The sequence below is a fragment of the Galleria mellonella genome, unplaced genomic scaffold, assembly GCF_026898425.1.
Source record: "Galleria mellonella isolate WM207_F2 unplaced genomic scaffold, CSIRO_AGI_GalMel_v1 utg132, whole genome shotgun sequence".
Classification (NCBI taxonomy): domain Eukaryota; kingdom Metazoa; phylum Arthropoda; class Insecta; order Lepidoptera; family Pyralidae; genus Galleria; species Galleria mellonella.
The window spans coordinates 6,389,794-6,407,631 of NW_026441989.1; the positions used below are offsets into that span (position 1 = coordinate 6,389,794).

Consider the following 17,838-nt stretch of genomic DNA (forward strand, 5'->3'; position numbering starts at 1 on the left):
ATTTGATGGAGCCACCTCGGTTATTCAACAATGCTAAATTTTAACAAAAAAGAAATATAAATTATATAATGGTTTACAAACCATTTATCGGATTAATCTACTATTTTTAAGAGTGATTTATTGTTCTCGTATAAAGAAATAACAATAGGGCACATTGTAAATTACTCAATTCGAACATGAATTTTTGTTATAATTCAATTTTACCAAAAATTGAATAAACAGTTAAAGAACGGAATATACATATTTTGCTAAAATTTGATTTAGCTTGAAAATTCAACATTTGTATAGGTACAAATAAGCAAACGGCTCACTTGCCATCAAAGAAGTTGAAGGTGTGTTGCTGGTCATTTAGGAAAGAATATGCTTTTTTCTTGCAGGTTTTAATGTGTTATAAAATTTCCAAGCAAATACTGAGAGTTGGTTCCATAGTTTGGTTGTATGTGGAAGAAAGTATGTACAGAAACGCATAGTATAGGACTGCCACTCATACCCACAGTTGGTCGGAATGGAATTTTAATTTGTGACGACTGTATATATATATTGGTATAATAAGGATACGATAAAATTACAGAAATAGGTCTCATTCCTGTAATTTTTTTAGCACGAGAGGGAGACTTTGCACAAAAGTCGTTTGCTTGGACATCTTTGTCATATTAGGATTTATACCGTGAAGCACTTTTGTTTGCATGACTACGTTTTGATTTGAAGAGAGGGATATAGCAGTGAATTTACAGGTTATAGAGGCATAACACCTTAATCCTTAAGAATGGCAACGCATGAAAGTATCATGGGCGAAACAGTATACTCTGTTATGTCTGTGCTACTATTTATGACTATAGACGACATTTACCACTTTACATCAGGTGGACCGTCAACTTGTTTGCCATTCTAAGTTATATAAAAAAAAAAACACTCTCTTGGGCATGGCACTCTCTATATAAGCAGAGGATTCTAGATCTCGGGCAAGTGGCTTGGCATAGGATTTTATTTCGTATTTTTTTTGATTACATAGTGTAGGCGCAGTTATTTCTAAGGATATTCTAATATTTCTCACCATAAGAAACAATAAAAAATTAGAGAAAATATAAAATCATATAAATTTTCAAAAAAAGCCCTGTCGTAAAAACAAAATAGAACTACCAGAACCAAAAATGACAATTTTAAGAATAGCCCATTATATATAAATTATACTCATTATATATATATATATATATATATATATATATATATATATATATATATATATATTAAAATTCAAGAAGACATAAAGAATGAAAAGAGAGATAAATTATTTAATACTAAACTAAAAAATATTTAATAGCAAATTGTTTTTGCAACATGCAAATAATTAATTAAATTGTATGTAACCAGATAAATATACATAAATATTATATACCTAGATAATTAGACTAACTTCAATTTATTTTTATATAATATTTTAAATTTATTGCATGATAAATCTATTCAAAAACGAATAATTATATGTAAAATAATTAAATATAATCTGACATCTAAATTGACATTAATGCATGTATATTAGCTATCTATCAATATAATTTAGTTACACCCAAACAAGATTTTTAATGTACTTACTCTAGATAAGAACATTGTAACAACACTATATTATGTACATGAATGCGCATATATAAATAAATAAATAAAAATTATTAATTATTTGTTAAATTTATATTTTTATTACATTTATTAGTGTTGTTTTATTAATTATATAGTGTGTAATAAATATAGTGTAGGACCACAGGTGATAAGTATAAGTAGTACGTAACACTATAAGTTAACCATTAGTAAGAATAATATTATATTTACTATTATTATTAACATGAAAGTGAGTTTGTTTGTTACTTCTTAGTAATAAACTTAACTATTAGTAAATTTGTTATATATCTATAATGAATGGGATAGAGAAGGACAGCTTTTTTCTTGATCAGTGAACATATCCCAGTCGCCCAGATGAAGTCGCGAGTAAAAGCCAGTAATATAATCAAGCAAAAGGTTTCATTGTTTGTTTAAACGCGTTAGTCTTTATTAGTTGAATATAAAAAAAATATTTTTGCATTCGATAGATAAGTAATAAATGTATTAAGGAAGGTTATATTCAACATAACAATATGATGATGGAAGCCACGGGATACAGCTAAGAATTTTATATGTGTAGATGACTATTCAGGTTTAAAATAAATTATAAACAAATTCTACCAATATCATAGAAATTGATATGTCAAAAATAAAAAAAAAAAAATGTAATGCTCTATAAGTTCGTAAACAAGTAAATTTTGTTCCACATAAATAAAAACATTGACTTCAATAATCTATTGTCTCTGAACTAATTTCTATAGGATCAATCTGCAAGCATATCTTTTCAGATAAAAAATCGGGTTATAAAAGACAGAGTTCTGAAGTAATAAACATAAAATAACAACCTAATCGAGAAACTCCTCATTTTTTTTAAAAAGCGTTGAAAATAATGTTCATTTATTTCTTATAACAATTTCGTAGTAAAATAATAAATGTAATAAAACGTGAAAGTCTGCACTGCAGATTCAGTTGCATTTTTATCCACATAACTCTCTGTTTGGTTTAAATCCCCTGCATTTGCTTGAATTAGGGCGCGTTTACGTATAAGTGCAACAGTGGCTATATGAATTTCGCTCGGATGTTGGGCACATTGTTGTTTACATGCATCGGCTAGTTAAGCCTATTAATGCACAAATTTAGTGAGGCCTATTTTATTTAGCTTCTACAATTATTAATTTTTATATATTAATATTAGTAAATGAGCATATGATCTTTCTAATGGTGAACGATGTTTTCAATTTTCAAAAAATCTTTATATACCGTTTTGAATAACTCCGTAGAGGTTGAATTACTATTATTACTTCAGTTTATTACATTTAGTTGCAATGTTTAATAAACATTTACTTATTTTAATTTGACCTTTTCTCGAGTTTAATACTAAAGCCTAAAACATTAAACCTTGAATTTTTAACTATTATTTAGAAAATGGGACCCGAAGTTTTAACAACCTTAATCGTTTTTCAAGCTATTCAATTTGATTTAATTTTTAAACTAAGTATTTTGTTTTTATTAGATTAAATTCATTGGTGATAAAAATGTATTTTGGAATCTTTAAAATCGACATACAGACGAAACAAAATCGTAATTGATTTATGTTTACTTTATTCTGTGTCTAACGACTTAGTCGGTTTATAGATAATTTATCTTCCTGAGCTATTGTTTAAATATTTATAATACGGTAAGATATAGTTGTTATAAAGCAATTGCTATAATTGCTACTCAAGGAATTGTTTAGTTTCTGAAGTAAGTTTGATGCTGTAGTAAAGATAGTTGAGGGTATACAAGCATTTCAACTAGTCAGCGCAGAAAGGAGCTGGAGTAGAGCTATTATGTAATTAGCTTTTATTATCAGTAATGTCATAGTTAATATAATAAATCAAATACTTTTACTTCAAGATTGTCGAATAATTTAAAATGGAAATAAAATCACTGATATCAGTAATCTAAAATGGGTAAATTTTAATATACGATAATCACAACTATAAGAATTTCTACTGTTTAGGAATTCTAAAAGTGAAGTCTAAAACGTACTTATTAAATAGTTTTTAATTGTTAAAATAATGATAATATATGATACGACCTATAAATCTATGATTTAAGTATTCAAATACCTAATATTGTCGACTCAAAACTTGGTGCTAGATGTATAAATGAGAATTCAGATACTTTTTGTGAAATTGACAAAGCCTATACAAGGTTATCGTTTTGGTCTCCTCACATTAAAGCGTTTAGCGAGATAGTTTTCTAGCGTCACACGTTAGAGTGTCGCTCTCGCTTAATATTTACTTTTCTACTCCACTCCGCCACTTTGGTGGTTAAAACGCTGCTACTGTCAGGTGTTTACTTTGAATATTATCCTAGAGTTGTCTGCATACTGTTTGTATCAAGTGTTTACTGGACTAGTTGTTTGTTCGCAATTAAAGTCGAGATTCCCGATAGCTTAGTTAGGACTTAAAACAAATGAACATTTGGCTATATTCCTAGATAACATAATCTCGATTATAGAAGTTTCGTATAGTCATAATATTATTAATTTAGTTGAAATTTAGCATAATCTTCAAGTAGTTTATACAGTGATATTCTACATAATTACAATATGATACTTAGCATATTTATTATATTCAGAGAGAGTATTATATAAAATAAAATTATTAGAAAAAAAACCAGACCAAAGTTTTGCATTAGCATTTTGATTCCTTTTCGTATGAAAACTATATATTAAACTGATCTCAACAGATGTTTTGTTGATATCCAAAAATTAATTTAGTTTAATGCTGTATGTAATCCTTATAATACAAATATTTAAAAAAATATTTTTATCTTGGAGTTTTTTTCAACAGCTGTCTTATAAAGAGTACAGTCTGACACTAACAATCTGACACTAACTAATATCGCGATCAAAGTAAAGAATTTTAGGAAGTAATTCTATTGTACTTGCAAATTCTTAAAGTAAGTTTGGTTTAACATTAAAGAGAGGGCGAATATCAAACATCAAAGAGCCAAAACGTCGCCTCAGAGAAACAAAAGCGTCAAATTGTTTCTAAAAAGAACGGATTATTTCACAAATGTAAACAATCGCACCAACATCCCCAGAAGTCTGTTTAGGGTGAATTAAGGAAAACGGAATTTTCTTACTCGGCCTTAGATCGGAGCTTATTTGCGGTTATTCTCTTTGACCGTCGTTAAGTTCCTTTGGACGGCTTTTACGAGTTCGAGTGGCCAATTTAGCGAACAAAATCTGAACGATCAGAATTTTTGTTCTAATTAATAACACGAAGGCGTGGCGAAGAAAATCTTTTGCTTATTAAATAAAGCAGAATAATGAGGCGCTGAAATGTTAATTTGATTGAAATTGGGGATGGAAATTAATAGTTTATAACAATAACATCAAGTTCCAATTTATATAAGGAACGTAATTAAGCAACTCTTAAATAGGTTTATAGGGTCTACCTATAGGTATTCTCAGCAGCAATCAAAAGTTACGGGGAGTTTTCTTGGTAAAGATTCCGCGCGGAATTCTTGAAGTGACAGTTTGATTAACCGAGCGGCGCACACGCCTCGCCCGTTTTCGGATTTCTTGGCATTTTATATCCACTACCAACCTGTATAAGTTGACTGTGTTTCGCAACTCTAGTTACTAACTCTAGAGAGCTAAAGAGAATATTTATTCTTTCTCTTTTGGCTTAATCCATGATGAGTCGTGAAATTAATTATACTGAATCGCAAGTCTCGGCAAATTGATAGCGATTTGTTCACTTCGTTTATTCGTGTTTCTTTTTATCTAAACACAATTTAACGCTTTTCTCGGTTTCTGTGAATCAAGTAAAAGAAACTCATCGCATTACGAAGCACTTACTGTTAACAATGAATTGCCTGAGTGTTGGTGATTTAATTTTTTTATATTCTCTCACCGCGGCCACAAGTCTGCACGACCCACTGTTATCATTCGTTTTCGGGGGAGGAAATTTAAATTAAATATTTGAGAGCGTTAATTTTGTCTCCTCATCGAGCGAACGCGACGCATTCTTTGTGAAGTAATTAAACTGAGTGGAAGGGTTTCAGACGGCAGTAGTTTGTTTGTTCGCTTGAAATTGCGTTTCCTATGAAGTGAATTTCTCTTGGCTGTCGTCAAGTCCTCGAGCTATTGTATCCATAAGTATCTATTTAATAGATATGAACTCAAAGATAACTTGTTCGACACCGATTCATTTTGGATTACATTTTTGATTAAAGTTCACAATTCTTCATGACAGTTTGATATTGCGCTATCGGCATTTTAATATTACGTATTTTATGAGTTAGGTAATTTGAAAAGCTTGAATAATTTACGTTTTCAAACTGTAGACTCACATTTCTTTGAAAATAGTTTATAATGATCAGTTTACATAAGGGACTTTTAAATTTTGTTATTATCATTTCAGCTGTTAACTAACCACTGCTGGATATAAGCCTTCCCTATAAAGGGAGATTTGCCAGTAGTTCCCACGTTTAACAGGCGGGTTGACAACCGCAGTTAGGCTTTTAGAGATCTTTTAAGAAAGACGCTGTTGCCAATCCCTCTGCCATTATATTCATTTAGTCGCCTCTTACAACACCCTTAGGAAAGGAAGAGGGGAGAGGGAGGCTATTCTATGTCGGGACCACACGGCCAAGTATTATTATACTGTATGATAAAATTGTTGGGACTTTTAAATCAAACTTTTAATGAATCAATTCACTTTTTTTTTGTTTTGTTTGTATTGTGACTGTTTGATGGATCTTTATTACATAGACACGATGATATTATTCAAAATATTTATGCGTACTTGTTTCACTGTATTTCTAACCAGTCGTGTGTGTAAATAACAAAAACATTTTACAATAAATACAAGTGTTTTATATAATCATATAGTTGATAAAATTGTAGTTGTAAATATATTGACCCAATCAGACGACTGTATACATGGAACAGCCAATAACAGAATGCAAATAGAGTTCGGGGACAACAGCACGGATCGGACCAGCAACGAGCCAACTGCCTGGCGAAAGCTTTGAAAAACTTTAATATTTAACTAAGCTTATAAATGAATGGACACAATCAATGAATTTAGAACTGTTAATTAATAAATGAAAAACAAAATACGAACGCAGCTAGAATAAACGTCACGGATCGTGATTGAGTATATTTCGACTTTTTACACGACACATTGTATATGAAATTGTGTTTGTTGGGCTTATAAAATTGATGGATGGCTTATGTATACATGTACAAACACTGTAAGATCCTAGATTTATAATTTATAAAATAATAGCTGTGCTCGCGATTTCGCTTGCATGGCCGAGATAATTAATGATTGAGTTGTTACAACATTATTAAGGATTATACTCGTATGTTAATATAAAGAGTAATTGAAATGTTAAAAAATCAAACATATAGGTATGTATATAAGATTCAAAAGAAATTAAAAGAGTTATCAAGCTGAAATTAATGTCCAGTATGTACTCAGGTTTAGGTGTTCTATTATCTGAATATGATTCAGTATACATCCCAAATAAATGGAAACAAATTAGAAATCAAATTCCAAATTAGATGAGTTTTCGGATTCATGAATTGTTGCTACGGCAATTCCCTATTGTATCATACTATCCATGCGAATGGAAATGAGTCCATGCGTTGAATCTCTATTTATAATATTGATTTCCTACTATTGTCTGAATTACTAGATTAATACAAGTTTAATTATTTTATACTTTGCATCGATCTATTGTTCTTTTTTTATTTTATGAAAATAGTCGTGAAAATATTAAAAAAAAATTATAAACATAACTTTGTTTTACTTATTTTAAAATTTAGGTTATGATTTTCTGATAGATAGATCCGAAATATAAATAATATTTTCCGAAATATAAATGTTATTCAGTACTCTTCACAAATGAAAGTTTTGTGAAATCCCAAAGATTTATTGATCGTTAATAGGATATAAACACTGAACATTTGTGTAGTCGAGAAGCTAACTTTCACTGAACACAACCAAGTTGCCGACTACAGGCGGCGTTCAGCGTTCAAATTCAGATGCAAGACACGCACCAAAGATGATACGTGATAACACGAAAATCTACCAATTGCTTACGTGTTCGAGACTAGGGTCTTCGGTGCCCTGAGCTCCCTACATTGAATAACTCACCGCTTATAAATTAGTCTCGAAGATCGTGAGATAAGTGAGTTCGCTCGCTCGCACCGCTTTTTGCTTGCTTTACGCAGGTGAGTACGCTTTATCGGCTCAATTGATTCACGGGGGGAATTCGTAATCGATGTTTTACTTCATCACGTCGTACTTTACGTACACATTTTATTTAGAATCTTGTAGGAATATTAGAAATTGTAGATTTATTTAATGTCACTAGATGCCTTGTGTTATGTTATTTATATTACATTATGATAAAACTGTCACTAGACTGTCTGACTGTGTCTGTAGATGTCTATATATGGTAGATGTTTAAGAAAATATGATATGAGAGGTTAATAAGAATAGTCTTAATAAGAAAAGCTATAACAGTAATTTTTTTGAATTTTTGTCTGTCTGTCTATAAGTTTATTTCAGTATCATGTTAAAACGACTACACCGAGTTGTATCTCTGAGGATCAAACTTAAAATTTGGTGTTTCATTTTGATAGACTGTCTAAAAGTTGATTCCCTATTATCAAAATCCATGTATAAAAAAAAAGCGGGAAAAAGCGAGTATATTATACAGATAAAACATTACAAATAATAAATCTTCATCTTCAGACAATTGCTATAGTATTTTTAGTAAAATAAACTAACTAGTGTAATAAATTAAGTTTATAGAAAAGTAGAAAGTTGATAAATACATAAGAAAATATTAGCTAAGAAATTGTTCATAATACTAATGAAATTATGATAAATAAATTTCTCTTATTAAAAAATATATTTACTTATTTATTTTACTTGGAAGTCTATTAGACATTTCAGAAAGGTTTAGTGCTATATTAATAATTTCTGTCAAAGATTATTAAAGGAACAAAAGTAAATTAACAATTGAATACTCACAATGCACATGCAACATTATTCTCTTGCTGACGGATGGAGGGACACCATTAGCGGCGATGCATAAGTAAGCTCCCATTTCTGATCTGGTCACCTTCGTTAAATTTACTATATCACCTTCCAGTGATGTTACTGCGAACAAAAGATAAACAATTATAATGATTTTATGTTCATTTTGCAATTTTCTTTCCAATTTTACAAAAAAATATTATACTACGAGTAGTAAAGTTGAAGTATTTTGATGTATTCTTCATAATTTTTTAACAACAACCCAATCTATTTATATCTTTAAAACTTATTAAAAAAGTCAACGTTGAGTCGTTTGAGGCACTATTAGTTGTAGTGCTTACTTTGCATTTCACTAGAATTGTTGGAAAACACTTCTAACCGCCAAAAGTTGACGGGTTCTGTAAACAAGCACCGTTAGTGGTTTGAACTCGAGCTGTTTTCCTGACACCTTGCTCAAATGGCACCCGAGTACGTTTACAGCCATTATTCAAACAAGAGGATAAAAAGCTGGGGCAATATTTTCCGAAGGAGCTGAAGGTTGATGGTTTAAAGTGTAGAGCTCTCGAGCCCGGCCGCACGACGTTTCGTTAGCAAACAACGAGAGAACATAAGCGATGGAGCTATTTCAATGTTCAAATTTTTTTCCGTAAAGTGTGATGCTTCTATAAGAGTAAATAATTATTTATTTTATTGATAAAAGTTTTAAAAGTAAACATTATGTTTTAATTGTAAGAATAAATTTTAGTTGAGAATGTTCGGCTAGTTTCGGGGTCATCCAGGTTTATTCTCGACTAAGATACTCGTACATGTAATTTAATTCTGTTTTTTTACAGTTACTGTATTATATACTATATATTAAATAATTTTCAACAGAAGGCTTTCAATTCGGTTAATTTTCTTATATAAAAATTACACATTACACCTGTTACAGAGTTTTTACGGTATGTCGTTGGTTATGCGATTTCCAATTAAAGATTAAATGAATATTTATTTTCAAAAATTGAATACCTTATATTCATAATAACATTTTATTCAAAAGAATTTTGACTAGTTAGAATGTATAATTTTTTAGTAAATGAGTTTTTATTTTTAAAATTACGTGCTCGTAAATACCTGATATTTTTATTCCTGAAAAAGTAAATAATAAATTTGAGTTACAAATGGTTTTGTGGCATTGAAAGGTAATGGTTTACTTGGCATAGTCAAATTCCCACCTGAAGACACATTATGCATTATTTTAATATATAGAAATCTTATACCATTCATCCAATGGACATGCCTAGATAGAATGTCTCGAATTATCCTGTAATCGTTCAGAACATGTCAAAAGCGTTGGACCACTGATTGGTTCTTATACTATTATATTACTTTTTATGCTCGAATACAGATCGTTGATAAGGCCAGAAAGAAGTAGGAATAATTTTTACTTACGTAAACCTAAGTATAAACAGTAAGAAATGACAATGGTTATATGATATGTACTATAAGTACCTAATAAGAAATAAATAATTGGACATAAACTCTATGGAGCCAGCAGGCTATCTTCAAGGCAGGCCGTTGAATAAACTTGGGTTGTCGATGTGTCATAAGTCAAGTGACGCTTAAGCGCCACGGACCCTAGTGGTTTTTCCATAGATATAAGAAATTAATGTAAATGGCAATGACAAAAAAATTCTATTAATATTATAAATATGAAAGTTTGTAAAAAATATTTGAATGTCTGTTACTCAATCACGCTTAAATGGTAGTAGAGATTTGAACACGTGTGGGTTATATCCTAACTTAACACTCAGGTTACTTTATATACTGATTCAGGCGGGAAAAGCCGCCGGAAATAGCTAATACATAATATGAAGTATTGTAAATTTAATTAATTTGTATTAATAATCCATTTAATAAAATTTTAAATATTAAGTAATTTATTAGAATGTTAATTTCTAAAATGATATTAATTGCACAAGAATTTAGAAATAACGCACCTTTAGAACATAACTACAATACGAGAATAATTTCTGTCTAATGGCAAATAATTATTTATTCCTATTGATTATATTGTTAATGTTAAAAATAAGACAAATTTAATAATATAATAAGAGGTTATGTAAAATCTTTAATGTAGGTCTGAAAATTTTATATAAAAAAAAAAAAAAAAACATTAATGCATTGTGTAAAATAATTCAGCACATTTTACATACAAAATTTCAAATTAGTAATGGAAATATGTTATAAACCGACATGAAGTAAATAAAAAGGGATTTACAAGAGTATTTACTAATATTTAATTATATATAAGTACAATATTGTCAATTGTTAAAAATAATAGATTAGAAGTAACTTATTGCAGATCATGACAGTTTCGAAGTCTATGCCGCAAGGGAACAAATTTCATGGCGCAGTCCTTCCTCCAAGTACCCTCGAGTTAAATTGAATAACAACACTCCTATCACTCTTTGTTTCGAAGTTATAATTTTAATTAGTAACTCGAAAAGTGTTGTACTGACTTTATACTGAATAGGTAATTATTGCTTTCTATTAGGCCGTGCGCACCACCCCAAGAAAAGCGAGTTTAATAAGGCATCGAAATAGATAAGTCTTAATGGATTTTCTTGTAATTGGGGTGGTCGTGAATAGCTTTTATCTGATTCATGCAAACATTTTCCTTCGAAATCAAAAATGGTTATTAAATATTCAAGTTATTTGATAATGGGGATTAACAAGTCCGGATAAGGTGAAGGGGCACTCCCTGTATCTGTTTCAAACTTTGTAGATGAAAAGCGTCGAATAGAAGGATGGCGAAGTTAATTTGCATCAGTGTACGGGTAAGTTTCCGCCATTCATTCGCTTATCTGCATAATTTGCTGTAGAACATGAAACAAATAGGCATGCGACACGCCGTTGTCACCACAACATGTTTTATGCGAAACAATAAAGGGCAAATTTTGAATAATACCCCTTTGTCTGTTGTTACCTAGTACTGTACTGTTTGCTGTCGTTGTAATTATATCGTTATTGCATTTGTGTTGTTTCATATGGGAATAAATACGTCATATCTGTATCGAAATATGCAAACAAATATTAATGTATGACAATAACGATTTATTGATTTGTATATGTTGTGATGATATTTTATTTAAAATATCTGACGAGGAAGTAAATTATTATGTCTACAATCGTTTGGAACGATGCGTAATCTACGCGTTTGATACAAAATATTGTAACTGAGCTAGAATAGTTTGTTAGATAAAAACTCATCCCTTTTTTATTTGGAGTTAATAGAAGGATACTGTTAAAAGTTTCGTAAGTATATATTGTAATGTAATAGCTATTGATTTAACTTGTAATTTGGTCGAGAAACCTTTTGACCAAATTACACATAAGCTAGATCAGTAGTTATTATATTCAAAAAGAAAGATATTAACTTAGATCTTACAGTTTTACATACACACACGATCGTAAATTTATTTAATAAGTTATATTCAGAATCCATTTTAAATTGATTTATACACTCTAAGTTTGTAAGTCGAGGTAACAAATTTGAAAATGTTTCCGTTCATTAAAAAACTATGGTTGTCGAACCGGACGCCCCTCGAAGTTTCCTCATTGGAATATTAAGCGAAGAAACATTGGCCTACGTAATGGATAGCTTGTATTGTTTCCAGCTCAGATTTATGGAGGTAACTTGTAACGGCTTCTTTAATTAGACTTCTTCACTCAAATTGATGATTGTTATTGATGTTAGTTAGTTAATTTAAAATCGGTCAAAATGGGCTTCACCTTAATAACTACGCAATTATGTTTAATTTTGTAAGTTGTTACGCACTCTCATTACTAAGGAGTAAAATATTTCTCAGAGAACATATTATATTTCTCGAACTTAGAGGTTTGTCGTTATATCAAATGTATGGGCGTTGCGGCGCTTAGTGAGTTGATCTCAAACTATTGAAATGGAGTAGCTGTGAAAGTCGTTACCCTTAGTACTTTGTTAACTTAATGAATTGACTGATGGCTATAGAAGGTCTGAACAGTGGTGGGGTTAAGTGGAACCTGCTGATTAATCACCCTGTCAGTAAAGCTGCCATTTGCCACTTGTCACGAATTTCACTTGTGCGTACTATAATTTTTGATTCGGCTTTATACTACGTAATTGAATAAAAAAAACCTTTATTAAATTCTTCAATCAATTACGTAGATAGAATTAATCTACTTCATTCTAATACCGTTTTTTTTTATAATAGAAATTATTTTATTTGTGCGATGTAAAAATGGAATAAAAAAAGGTAGCGAGATATAAGTAATAATGGCAGTATATTATTATTTAAACATTGCGTAATTTTAGCCTTCATCCGGCTCTTTATTTGGCCGAATGCAGAGATGAGTAGGTAAGTAATTATTCCGGACCGTCTCGAGGTTGTAATCCAGTGGGATTAGAAAGGGCGGTGTGAATGGTAATAGCAGCTCCCCAAGGTGCTGCGGTGTGATTTACTGCTTAGATTCAATAGTGAATATTTTAAACTCTGATTTATTTGTTACCCATTACTTCAAGTTCTTTATATGTCTCTTGATAGTTATGCAAATATTACCTACTGATAAATGGAAACGAAGTAACAGTAATAACCACTGAATATATTACACAGCGCTAGTTAGTCCTAAATGAAATAAATCGGGGGAAATGAGGTTGTTAGCATCTAATGGAATTTAACAACTCCATTGCCAGCAATATACCTGATCAGGTCGATGTTGTTTCGTTTGGTATTTTATATATATATATGATTTAATAAATTATAATAGATAACATATATATGATGTGAATGCAAATGCCAACAGCATTAAGCTCGCCTTTTATATAATATTTATTATTATAAACATTATATATATAGAAGTCACTAGTATTTAAAGTTTAATAATATAGTTATATCTAGTAACAAAAGATTTTGAGTTTTATCTAGCAAATTGTGTAATAATTATTGTGATTAAAGTGAGTAGCTACTAAACCTTATTAAAGTAAATAATCGGATCAAAGCACGCAATAGTTTAATAGCTTTTATTTTACAATTCATGTGAGTTTCACTTAATCAGGTTACTTTGGTTAAATTTGTGTTGATTTTCAGATATGTATATGGCTTACTAGCATAGTAATTGTAGATGTGCGTCATCTATTTATTTACGACTTTCTCTATTCTATTCTTGTTTGGAAGAGAAATAGTATTAGTAATTAAAACTGCCTTTTGTACTAGAAGTATTATCATAATCATATCAGCCGTGACTTATCCACTGCTGAATATAGGCCTCTCCATAGACTGCAACTCCATGCAATTCGCTGCATAGCTTTTTAAAATTAAATAGTAAAGACCTTGTGGCCAAATTATTACTTGTTATTTTTTTTTAAGTACCTTTCTGTTTTTGCCGTGCTTCTATCTTTTATTTTTTAATTTAATTCTATTTATTGGTTAATCTTAAAGTATAACTATTTGGTGATAGAAACACGAGCAGGAAACAGGTGCCCACGCAGATCATTTTTATACAAAGTCTCTTTCTAATAAACGATCTGTAAACTATAGGTAATAGAAAAACAAAAAATTGATATATCAGTTACCTTTAGTTTTCCCTTGTGGCCCACCCCTTGATATGATATCACCGCCATCTTCTCTTCGCCAGACAATTTTTGGAGGCGGATACCCTCTTGCTTTGCATACTAGCTTAGCTGACCCGCCTTCTGGTACCATCATGTCTCCCGACGTTTCTTCATATATTATATCTGGTGGTATCACCACTTCTAAAAATGCTGTCTGAAAAATAATTTATATTTTAATAACGATCTTGGATTATAAAAACAAGAGAAGACTTAAAAAGAATAGTTATCTTCTGAGTGTATTCGTTCCACTTATGTTCTGCTACATAAGCCGCTGCATTTGGGTGGTTATGTTTTGGACAGAATGATGGGATATGGCAATACCAGGCAGGCAGTTTAGTTCGTAGAAATGACAAAGCATGGGAGGGCCATGAGTTTATAAAGTGAGACTCATGGTGCGATAGTTACTACTTTCCATTAGGTGAGTAAGGAGCTTGTTTCACATTTCAACTCTTATAAAGCTACAAAAGTTGTCCATTACCCCATTCGGTTTCTGACCTAAAGTAGTTGCGTTTAGCAATAAAATTTTATAACACTTTCTCAGTATATTCTGCTATCTAAGTTACATAAAAATACTAAATGATTAAAAACAATTAATAATAAATTGTAATTGACTACACGCTCGTATTTGCATGAAAGTAACTTTATTATTTATGTCTTTTCTCGCAACCTCGAATACCGTGCAAATAATTAAATAGGGTGAGCGTAATATTTTACCTGCATTTTCATCGGATCTGTATTAACTTGGCACATATATTGTCCTCTGTCCTCCCTTTTGACCCCTCTGATGTTAAGCGTCCAAGTGTTGTAGTCATTGTGCGTGACGCTCAGCCGCGCATTGTTCGTTATCACGTGCTCGTGGATAGCCAGGATCGCTTTTGTGTCCGCCTTGATCCACGCAACCTGACCCCGGCCAAACCAGTGCCCGAGTAAGAGGGGAATAGAAGAAAACATTCTAATAAAACGAAATGTACAGCGTGGAAACGCCACATTTCTGTAACGATTATCTCCATTTATCGTGCGACTTGTAAAAAATGGGAATGAAGACTTTTACAGTGAACAAGTCTAATTACAACTGAATGTTTCCCAAGAGGCGGTCGCGACAACGATCCTTGAGCCAGCAAGCAACACTATCTTGTTGCGAGCTCCTCGCAAAATGCTCTCGGAATTTTTAATTACATTTTCGTCTGGTCGCCGCTATAGCGCTCTGCGGGCGGACTGTGAAAACGGCCCTCGTTTCACCCGCTTTACCAAAAGCGTCGACATCGCAATAGAAGCTAATTTCCTGCATAGCGCGTAACAAAAAACGAACAGAAATATGGCGTTTATACTTCTCTGGTGTACGTTCTGAGTTGGGTATTAAATTCCATTGCTAAAAATAATATATTCACTAGATGATATCCACATTTGAATTTTGAACTATTTACCACAATTTTATTATTAATAAGGACACATTTTAAAAATTATACAATTAACGGTAACAAGTTATTCATAGATACTTTTTTTTAATTAGATACACTAGACTGAATATTTGAATTGACTTAGGTAAATATTATATATTAAAATATATTTCTTATTATTTTTAATAACTAAATAAATAGTGAATTGGTGCATAAGAAGTGCACTACACAAAAGTGAATAGGGACATAATTTAGGTGACATATAGGTACTAAATCAATAATAGTGCTTGTGCATAAACAACACTAGTTGTGTCACTAATAGGATGCCTACTGTGAAAGTTGACTACAAAATATAATAACATAGCAAAACATTAAAGTGTGCAATGTGAGGGATAAGAAAACACCTTAATGTTTTCGCTTTGTACACAAATACAACCCTTTCTTTTCATAATGCTCTTTAGTATTTACATTATTTGAATAAGCTATGAAAGGATTGTAAGGCAAACGATGCAATTCCAAACAGCCGTATATTCTTTTCAGTGTCATGAAAGCAGTAACGGGAATATCCTGATAAGCAAAGGTCTAACTATGTAGTGCGATACATAAGATCATAAAATACTGGTAAACAGTATGTATATAAAATAAAATTAAACTGTCAGTATTGACCGCAACACGACTCGTGCTTATTGCGGTGTGATTGCCTATGAGATTCGCGGTGAAGCAAATTAGCTAATTACCTATTATTGCAAACAAGCCTTTGTATATATTTGTATAAATAGCTTATAATGATTTTTATATAGCTTTAGCACTATATTATATATTTCCTACAATGGCAACATTGGAATTGCATTGTCAATAACTATGTTAGTATAAACACAAAAAAAAATATAGTTACCCACAATTGGAACTCATCCATACCAGAGGTGCATATCGAAGTTGTGTTAAATAGAAAGTGTATATGTGTCAACATTTTATTTGCTGATTGAAAACATATACCTAAGTGAAGGTATCGATATGAATAAATATCGGAAAAAAAATGTTAGGTTGTTGACATAAAGGATACCCACGAGATTTCCATCTGAAATCTGTATATCGTAAGTCAACACAGGGGATACAAACACGTGCCGATATTATTAGTGCCATGTAATTACTTACGAAAATCGATATGGCAAAGCAAACGTACATCGATATAGTGAATTCATCGGTATATCGTGAGGAAATAGAGTGACCCACGGTAACGGTCCCAAAGAGACTATTATCGAATCTTGTTTCTCCCCGAATCGATTCACAACTGATATACCTACTCGTAAGTATTTATCAACTTGTTCTGATGTAATATATGGACGAATAGCGAATATTTTCCTTTGAATATTCTCCAATGGCGTATATTTCCTAAATCGAAGAGATGTGTGATAAATAAAATAAATGTCAGTATTTGCCATTCTTTATATTAAAAATATAACAACATCGGGGATCGAATATAGTAGAAATATTTCTCACAAAGGACTGGAATAATGTTCTGAAGGATTTACGCATGCGGTATTTATATTATCGAATGGTTAGAAGATAGTATTCTAGATTAACTCCCGGGACAGTTTGAGAGCACAGCCTCTTGAAATGATTGAACAGGGACCAAGGGGGTTAGTCCCGGCTTTATTTTAATTTCGTAAAGTGACTGTTTTGCAACGTAAATTTCCTATCTTCGAAATAGTTCAATCATAGTAGGGTTTGTGGTTTTTGTTAAGATCATTATTGACTTAAAGCTATCGACATACAGATAGGTATATTGTTTTTGAATTACAAAGGCTATTTGCTGGAAGATAAAAGTTAGTGAAAACTCGCGGAAGAGTGCTGGGGTTTACATGCTCAGAAATAAAATTTAAAATAATAAAGAAGTTGTGCAAAATTATTAATAAGACCTAAGAATAATATATATATATCTGTTAGTGTATATATTTACAAAATTAATATACAGTTTTCTTAAATATTCTTAGGTCTTAGTGTATGTGTCAGTGTCTAGTGCTAAGTGCCTTAGTGTGCTAACACTACAGCTATTGTATACTTAGTTTTGTGCAAATTAATTTGTACTCTATGCTAGGTAGACATAGGTACTAGGTGCACGTGATTGGAAAGAGTGCTGAAGAAATACCAAGTGTACTAT

The 17,838-nt window shown here is 31.2% G+C and overlaps 1 protein-coding gene across 2 annotated transcripts in view; it reads right to left on the reverse strand.

The window, feature by feature from the left end:
- The window catches only part of LOC113518403 (lachesin), a 97,346-nt gene that overhangs the window by 23,319 nt on the left and 56,189 nt on the right, over positions 1–17,838 (reverse strand). For both annotated transcript variants that reach the window (XM_031913331.2, XM_026903309.3), the window contains exons 4-6: positions 14,995–15,180; positions 14,242–14,434; positions 8,643–8,771 (exon numbers count right to left, since the gene is read on the reverse strand). In XM_031913331.2, coding sequence (XP_031769191.1) covers positions 8,643–8,771; positions 14,242–14,434; positions 14,995–15,180 — 508 coding nt within the window. The remainder of the gene's footprint in view (positions 1–8,642; positions 8,772–14,241; positions 14,435–14,994; positions 15,181–17,838) is intronic.